We start from the raw sequence: 9,340 nt of genomic DNA on the forward strand, positions 1-9,340 counted from the left end.
AAATAAATAAATAAAACGTTTTTCATTAACATTAATTTTTTTCTAAATTTAATAATTGAGGGAGAGAAAATTTAAAGCATAAAAATCTTCATTGGATTTAACCCCAAAAAAAAATATATATCTTCATTGGAAAATTTGGAAAATAGCAATTAAGACTTAAATCAACAAAATGCTATAAATTTGAAATCCTATGTTATCAAGCGCTTCTTCCACAATTCATTTATTGGGTTAATTGTATCACGAAATGATACAAATCAGATTTGAGGTCAACTGTATCTCAACAAAAAAAAAAAAAAAAAAAAAAAAAAAAGATTTGAGGTCAACTCGTCACTTGACTTGATCAATTCAGATAGATAGATCTTTGACTTTTTGTTGACCAATAGGTTAGTCATAACCAAATTTATCAATCGGCTTGTTGGACTCAAAGAAAAATATCAGAGAAAGAGAGAAATCAAATTATCAAAAAAAAAAATTTTGAAACGATTCACAAACTCAAAGAACACAACAAATTAATAAGAAAGAGATAAGACCATTAAAAAAAACACACACACACACACCGAAATAAAAGACCATAAATCAATTTATATCACATATTATACTAAATACTAATAAATATTGCACCATAGAAGTCATGGTTATTAAGTGATTATCTTCTCTATGTGGCAAGTTATTACACTCTCAGCTCTCCCTCAATAGGAGCTCCTCTCTCTCGCTCTAGCACGAGTCTCTCACTCCCTCATCTGATACGGGTCCAGCCTGGGTCTTTAGTAGCCCTTGGGGCTTGATATTTCACAGCCATTGAGATGGAACAAGTAGTTATTGATGGATTGCAGCATCTCCAACTTACTAAAGAGGAAGAAGAAGAAATCTCCATATCAACCGCTAGCAGCTCAAACCTCTTAGAAGAGTGCGAGCTGAGTCTGTTTGGCCGGCTTCTAGCTGACAGAAACCAAAACATGAGAGCTTTTAAATCAACTCTTAGATCAGTTTGGAAGATGGGTCCGGATTTACGGATCATTGATGTAGGAAAAAATATTTTTCAGTTCAAATTTAGCTCAAGTTATCAACTAGAATGGGTTGAGAGAAATGGTCCCTGGAATTTCGACAATAACCTCCTGCTCCTTTGCAGATGGAGGAAAGGTTTATTAGTAACAAACATCTCTTTCACTCATTCTCCTCTCTGGATCCAAGTTTGGGGTCTTCCATTTGAAAGTATGACAGAGGAAGTTGGAAAGGATCTTGGCAGCAAGCTGGGCAAATATATTGAATCTGATAGACGTTCTTGGTTGTCGGAACAAGCAAAATTTTTGCGAATACGAGTGGACATCCCCATTGACAAGCCTCTTCGAAGGGGTGGAAACATTGTAAACATGGAAGGAGACAAACATTGGGTCACCTTCAAATATGAAAGGCTCCCAAACTTCTGCTTTCTCTGTGGAATATTGGGTCATGATGAAAAGCACTGCTCTAGTTCTCAAGACAGGTCTGAATGCAGCAGACAATATGGGGATTGGCTCCGTGCAAACAATGGAGCCAGGGGAGGTTTGGAAAAACAAAAAGCTGCGAGCAGTAGTGGGCATGAAGAACGAATGGATGAGGACCTTGGTAATCGATTTTTTCCGATGAACACCAGTCCGGCGAGCATGGGATCGGAGAAGATGGGGCTCTCATCAGCCCAGTCAAATCACACGAGCTCCAATAACATGAACCAGGACCAAGGCTACACGTTAGACACACTGTCAGCAGAAAAACAGAGAAGCGACAACACGGTACGTTCCTTGAGCCCTACACCCTCTCTAGAAAAGCTTTCACGTGACGCCCAAATGCCGGTAGAGGCAGGAAAGGAAGCAGAAGCCATGCCTTCTGCTGTGGGCTGTTTTAAGCATGCATTAGAGGCCCATAAACCAACCAGCCCAAAGAAACCCATTAACAATTCCTCCCATGCAAGTGAGCCCACCAGCACCACTTCAAATACAAAGGAGCCCATTAACAGCCCCAAACCTATTAGTGAGTCCAGCAACATTTCTTTAAGCTCGAAAAGAAGAAGCATTAAAAGGATTGCTAGAGCCCAAGGAAAGGGAACTCAAAACACTAATCTTAATGACCAAAGTCCAATTAGACTCTCAGGTTCCAAAAGAGCAGCAACGTGTGAGTTTCTAGCAGAGAACGTAAACAAGCCCCAGAAGAAACAACGTGAGTCATGTCAAACTGAAGCACAAAATAACATTGAGAGATCGGCGGTGACTGCTGAGCAGCACCACCGGGAGCAATGAATTCCCTATGTTGGAACTGCCGGGGAATTGGGAACCCCCGGATAGTTTTTGCGCTCCGTGATTATTTGCGACGTTGGAATCCCAAACTCGTCTTCCTCTCGGAGACAAAATTGATTAGCAGGCATATGGAGAAAGTTAAGTACAAGCTGGGTTTTTCAAATGGACTTATTGTTCCTAGTAGGGGACGTAGGGTTGGCCTTTCTCTGCTCTGGTCCAATGACACTGTTCTGGAAATTAAGAGCTATTCAGACTATCACATTGATGCGGTTATTACAGAATCTAGCAATGGTTTTTTGTAGAGGTTCACTGGGTTTTACAGGCATCCTGAAACTCATCTTAGGGAAGATTCCTGGAAACTCCTTTCTTTTCTTAATAGTCAATTTAATTTTCCCTGGTTTTGCTGTGGTGAATTTAATGAAATTCTTTCAATGACTGAAAAAGCAGGTGGTGCTCTTCGTTCTCAATGCCAAATGGACAAATTCCGGCAAGTTGTGAATTTATGTGGATTTAAGGATTTGGGGTTTTGTGGCCCTGATTTTACCTGGTGCAATATGAAGGAGGGGAGCAGCAGAATTTTGCTCCGTTTGGACAGAGCCTTTGCTAACTCTGAGTGGCTTAATCATTTCAAGGATCCAATTGTGCATCATCTGGTTGAATCAACATCAGACCATTGTATTCTTATCACCACAGACCCCTCCCGCCCGATTAATAAGCGCAATCGTAGGTTCCATTTTGAGGCGATGTGGACCAAAAGAGATGATTGCAGAGAAGTCATTGATGCTGCCTGGAACTCCGGCACCCTTGCCATCACGCCGGATGGGATTGCTTCCAACCTCCAAAGATGTGCTGCTGCTCTTTCAACTTGGAACCAGAATGTAGTGGGAAATATTACAAAGAAAATCCAAGAAAAGAAAAGAGCCCTCTCGTCTCTTTCCATTGATGACAGAGGCAATAAGGGGGCTGAAGTCAACCAGCTTAGAAGAGAAATTAATGATCTGTTGGATAGTGAAGAGATCATTTGGAGACAGCGCAGCAAGACTCATTGGTACAAGGAAGGGGACCGAAACACAAAGTTTTTTCACGCCCACGCCTCGGAAAGAAGGAAAAAAAACACCATTTTGGGGCTTTGGAATGAGGACGGTGTTTGGTGTGAGAATAAGGACAGCATCACTGCTGCTGCAATATCATATTTTGAGAAGATTTATTCCACCTCCTCTCCAAGTGGAATTAATGAAGTCACCCATGCATTATCTAGGTGTGTTACGGAGGATATGAATGCTGAGCTCACCAAGGCCTTTACAAGAGATGAAGTCACCATTGCACTCAAGCAGCTCCACCCAACCAAAGCTCCTGGACCGGATGGTATGTCTGCAATCTTTTTCCATAAATATTGGGACATTGTAGGGTTAAATATCACAAACATGGTTTTAAATGTCTTGAACTCAAATATGCCTATATCTGAAATTAATAAGACTAATATTGCCCTTATCCCAAAATCCAACCAGCCCTCAAAAATGGCAGACTTCCGCCCAATTAGCCTATGCAACACTACATACAAGCTCATATCAAAAGTTCTTGCTAATAGACTCAAACTAATCCTCCCAAATATCATCACTGAAAATCAAAGTGCTTTCATTCCGGGTCGTCTTATTTCGGATAATATCTTAATAGCCTTTGAATTTATGCATTATTTAAACCACAAGAATGAGGGGAAGGAAAGTTACATGTCTATTAAGCTAGATATGAGTAAAGCTTTTGATAGAGTAGAATGGAACTTTATTTATGAGGATATGATTAAGATGGGCTTTGCTAAAAAATGGGTGGACCTGATTATGAATTGCATCTCTTCTGTGTCCTACTCAGTTATTATCAATGGTGAGGCTTGTGGAAACATTACCCCCACAAGAGGCATAAGGCAGGGGGATCCCCTTTCCCCCTACCTCTTTCTTCTTTGTGCTGAAGGCCTCTCCACTCTCTTTCACAAAGCTGCCCGGGACAAGCAAATAAATGGAAATGCTATCGGCAGGGGCTGCCCTTCCCTTACTCACCTCTTCTTCGCCGACGATAGCCTCTTTTTTTGCAAAGCATCGGTCCAAGAATGTCAGCATCTTGTTGACATCCTCAGCCGCTATGAAGCGGCCTCGGGGCAAAAAATCAATACCGACAAGTCTTTCGTCTTTTTCAGCCCTAACAGCCCGCAAGAGAGAAAGGAATGCATTTTAAATATCCTTGGACCAATGCAAGACTCCAGGCACTATAAATACTTGGGGCTCCCCTCCATCATTGGCAAATCTAAGGCTTTGGTGTTTGCGGAAGTTAAGGAAAGGGTGGCGAAAAAGCTGGCTGGTTGGAAGGGAAAGCTCCTTTCAATTGGGGGGAGAGAGATCCTTATCAAGGCGGTTGCCCAAGCAGTGCCCACGTACACAATGAGTTGCTTCCAACTCCCTAAGACACTTTGCAAAGACCTTGAAAATTTGATGAGGAATTTCTGGTGGGGGCAAAGGGGTGATGAGAACAAAATATCATGGCTTAGTTGGAAGAAGATGTGTAAATCAAAGTTCCATGGTGGTATGGGTTTTAGAAACATCCAAGCTTTCAACCTTGCCATGTTGGCTAAGCAAGGTTGGAGAATCCTCACCAACCCAAACACTTTGATGGCTTGGATATTTAAAGCCAAATATTTTCCCCATGATGAAGTCCTCAACTCCAAAAAAGGAAGCAATCCCTCTTACGCTTGGCGAAGTATTCATAATAGTCTTGAGGTGATTAAGAGAGGCACTAGATGGAGGGTGGGTAATGGCCGTCGAATTCATATTTGGGAGGATAAGTGGCTGCCAACGCCCTCCTCTTTCAAAGTGATTATGCCCCAAACTGATTTTGACGACTATCCTATGGTATCTTCCCTTGTTGATAATGATACCAAATGGTGGAAAGTAGATTTGGTCAAGTCCATGTTTTTGCCCTATGATGCTAGCAAGATCTTAAAAATTCCCCTTAATTATAATCTACCCAAAGACAACCTTATTTGGATTGGCAATAAGCGGGGGGTCTTTACTGTCAAAAGCGCATACCACATTGCTTCTTCCCTTGTGGACTCAAATGAGGTTGGGGAGTGTTCCTCATCAAATTCAAAAACGCTACTGTGGAAAAGGATTTGGAGTCAAAAAGTTCCTCAAAAACTCAAAATTTTTGCTTGGCGTCTTTGTGTCAATGGCCTTCCCACTATGTTCAATTTAAGTCACAGGGGTATTCATTGTTCAAGTTTCTGCCCTCTTTGAGACATGGCTATTGAATCCACTGCCCATGCTCTCTTCCTTTGTGATCATGCTAAGCTAACCTGGACATATTGGCACAATTGTCCAGTTGATGTTCTTCACTCAGCCAGAGATCCTGTGGACATTGTTCTTGACTTTATTGATAAAGGTTCCCTAAATGACCTGGAACTTTTCTTTGCAGTGGCTTGGTCCATCTGGTGGAACTGCAATCAAGCTATTTTTGATGACTCTGGCACTCCTCCAGGGCAGGTTTGGGAGATGGCAAATAGAACACTGGGCGAGTACAAAGCTGCTTGCACCCTCCCTATTTTTTCTCCGCCTCCTTCCCCATCGGTTTGGCAAGCCCCTCCCTCGGGTTTCTACAAGGTTAATGTTGACGACGCTGCTTTTGATGATGATAGACCTTCTTGTATTGGTGTGGTGATTCGCGACTGTTTGGGCTCTCTCATTGCAGCGTCAAGCAAAGTCCTACAGGCGGCTTTCTCTGCAGAAACTACTGAAGCTTTGGCGCTGCAAGAAGGGGTGCTGTTTGCTTCAGTTTTGGGAATCTCCCATGTCCTTGTGGAGTCCGATGCACTCTCAGTTATTCAGGGTATTTTCTGGCTGTGATACCGGCAGTGAACAGGGGCACATCATTCAGAACATCAAAGATGTCTCCTCCTCCTTCTCCTGGTGCTCTTTTCAGCATTTGAAAAGGAGTGGCAACAGAGCAGCCCATGATTTAGCAAGAGCTGCCAGCTCCTCTGGTGTCTCCCGGATTTGGAAGGATATGTGTCCAAGTTTTGTGAGGCATGTAATCTTAGAGGATTGTGGCTTGTAAGTCTCTGCTGTGCTTGTTATGTCCTCTCTGTTTCTCTCTGTTGTAACTCAATTTCAAATGAATGAATTTTCATATTTCCCCCATCAAAAAAAAAAAAGTTATTACACTCTCTTTAGCTATAGTCTCCTTACACTAGATAATATTTTTTAAATATTTATATAAATTATATAGTTTCCTTATAGTTTTAACTGGTTTCAGATTTAATTCCTAAATTCTATTAGGAGTTAATTAAAAGTTCAAAAACATTACTCTAATCAAAATTATACTATAAAAAAATATTTCAAAAGTTAAAAAAAAAAATTATTTACTTTATATTATTTAAGCTATATATCATAATTATTTGTTTTAATAATAAAAGTTAGATTTAATACGTCATGCTTGCACCGACTTAATATAATAAGTATTATAAATTTTATGATATAATCTTGTGCCTCCTCTTCTAGAATTGCTATCTTGTTTTTTTATAAATAGTGTTACTGTTATGACTTGGGTACTAAATAAATTATTTGAATTTAGATAAGTGATAGAATAAGGATTCTTAGATAGAATAGTATTGTTATTTATTTGTATTCAAATAAATTCTTATATTTTAGGATAGGATTAGTTCCTTTTTTTTTTAATGATTTGTTGATAAGGTTATCTCATCCTTAGCTATTTATGTACGTTGAATACATTAATGAAAATTAATTAGAAAATTAACCAAAAATGTCTATTTTCTTTCTCAAGTTTAGGAGATTGATCATCTTGAATTGACTACACTATTTGTTATTTTTCAATTCACAATAGTTACGTTGTTTCAATTACCGATTCTTACCATTTAAATTATCAATTTGTCGTATAATTATAAACCTGGGTAATACTTTCCTTTCACATCACAAATTTGTGGATTATAGGTCTGTTTGTATTGCGCGTCTGCGTTTCAGGCTTTTTTTTTTTTAAACTAGCGTGTTATGCACGGTTCATTGGCCATGAACAGTATATTTAGGCCAATGAATAGTGCCAAATAGTAATAAACAGTAAATTTTTTTTTTTTTTTTTTTTATTGTTTTCAGTTTTCAATTTTCAGTTTTAAGTTTTCAGCAAAATAAGTTGTATCCAAACACACACTATACCACACAAAAAAAACTCACAATGCAATTAAGAATAAAAAAATCAAATTGCATAATCACATCAAAATGTCAAAAGAATATCATGGCATATTTACTGAGTTGTTAGGGACATCAATTCCACATACCTCAATCTTACTCAAACCCCTAAACCTTCAGCCAATATTAGTGTATGTCAATGATGTTCGTAAAGAAGCAAGTAGATTGCCTTAAGCGATGTCTTGCTTATGAACAATACTATTACCAACCTGTTAACGGAACCATTGTTGACTGATTGCAGGAACCTAGTGAGAGAGATACCTAACAAGCAAATAACTCATGTCTATCGGAAGGCCAATTAATGTGTTGATGCATTGGCCAAATTGGGTGCAAGTAATTTATCTTCTTTTGTTGTATTTTTGAATCCACCACCTGTGGTGGAAAGCATTATAGCTTCTGATAGAGCTAACTTGCTATGTAACAAACCGACTAATTCTTAGTTTAATGCAATTTCCATGGTTGACCAAAAAAAAAATGAAAAATGAAAAAAGAAGCAAGTAGATATGCTCTTACAGATACAAGTGCATCTTTCAAATGCATTCCCTTGTTCTCCCCTATCTACATGAGGAGTTGTGTACTGGGACCTGGGTATCTGTCCCATCTATCTTGCCTTTGGAATTATGTAAAAAGGGCTTACGTCTCTTCATGGATGTTCTGTTTAGGTTTTGGTTAGAGATTCTTTTTGGTAGGAAAAAAATTTCTAAGACGATGGTAAAGTACAAGGTAAAATAAAATGCAAATAAATAAGAGAAATGTAAAACTTTTGAAATATACATTATAATAAATAAAATCAAAGAACAAACAAAAATGATGTCCATTGCTTTATAGACACAATAAAAATACTCTCAAATCGTGGGAGTATTTTTATAGTTCACACACCCAAAATATAGCCCTTCGAATGAATTTATGACCAAAATATGATAACCAAAGCACCCTATGAATTTATGAAACAAGCTTTCAAACAAGCTCTCAATCTATGAAATATGTACCAACCAACATATTTACCCTTCTTAATGTGTACTAATTTGCAAAGTTTGCAATTATGCTTAATTTGTTATGGATCATATCTTCATATTTCAGCTTACTTTTTAGTTGTTTCCTCACCCCTTCGCTGAAATCGTCATATTTGCACAAATCTCATTTAGCTGAAGAAGGAGTTTCGAAAAAAACAATGGGATAAAAAATGAAATAAGATGGGCCTCAATGACCATTTTATTATGATTGTTCTTAATTTTTAGGTTAATTTTAGTGGTTTTGTATCCATATTTCAAAACGGTGAATTAAAATTGTTATCTAATGTTTGTAAGAGAATATAGTGTGTGTATATATATATAAATTTGTAATTTTTCAGACAAATGAAACGATGAAAAATGTTTTTTAGGATATTTTCTGAAACATAACCAAACCCTATAAAACAATTAGCTTTCCCTAAAAGTCTTTAACTTGGGCTAAAGACATGTAACTTGTTACTTGAGTAATAAAGTATTCAGCTAAAAACATTTTCCGACAAAAAAGGATATCATACCAAGACAACTGGAGCCTTACACACGCATGTTTAGCTTTGAAGTATTGAATAAAACTCATGACAGAAATTTCCACCATTGGCTTTTGGCAAACAAGGGAAAGGAAAGTTCCCCCTAGTTTCAACCTTTTTCCTTTCCTAATAATCATCCAAACAAAATGAAGGAAATATTCCACTGCTTTCTTCCTCATCCCTATAAAGTTTGATGACATCCTTTCCTCCATTTTGCCCTAAAAAAAGACATTAAAATTTGAGGACAAAAAATTATTATCATTTGAGACAACCTACAATCTTTTGAAAACTTT

General features: G+C 38.2%; 1 protein-coding gene across 1 annotated transcript; it reads left to right on the forward strand.

Moving 5' to 3' along the window:
* The first annotated feature begins 2,269 nt into the window (after positions 1-2,269).
* On the forward strand, positions 2,270-5,551 carry LOC115984908. The gene is made up of 3 exons (XM_031107893.1): positions 2,270-2,561; positions 2,718-3,635; positions 4,137-5,551. The coding sequence occupies exons 1-3, from the start codon at positions 2,270-2,272 to the stop codon at positions 5,549-5,551; spliced, it is 2,625 nt and encodes an 874-aa protein (XP_030963753.1).
* Positions 5,552-9,340: the final 3,789 nt, after the last annotated feature.

The sequence above is a fragment of the Quercus lobata genome, chromosome 4 (genome assembly GCF_001633185.2).
Source record: "Quercus lobata isolate SW786 chromosome 4, ValleyOak3.0 Primary Assembly, whole genome shotgun sequence".
In the NCBI taxonomy this organism is placed as follows: domain Eukaryota; kingdom Viridiplantae; phylum Streptophyta; class Magnoliopsida; order Fagales; family Fagaceae; genus Quercus; species Quercus lobata.

Coding starts and splice junctions, on each gene's coding strand:
- LOC115984908 (XM_031107893.1), top strand. CDS start 2,270: ATGAATTCCCTATGTTGGAACTGCCGGGGAATTGGGAACCCCCGGATA. Junction 2,562..2,717: donor TATTACAGAATCTAGCAATG/GTTTTTTGTAGA, acceptor CTGAAAAAGCAG/GTGGTGCTCTTCGTTCTCAA. Junction 3,636..4,136: donor CAAAGCTCCTGGACCGGATG/GTATGTCTGCAA, acceptor TGTCCTACTCAG/TTATTATCAATGGTGAGGCT.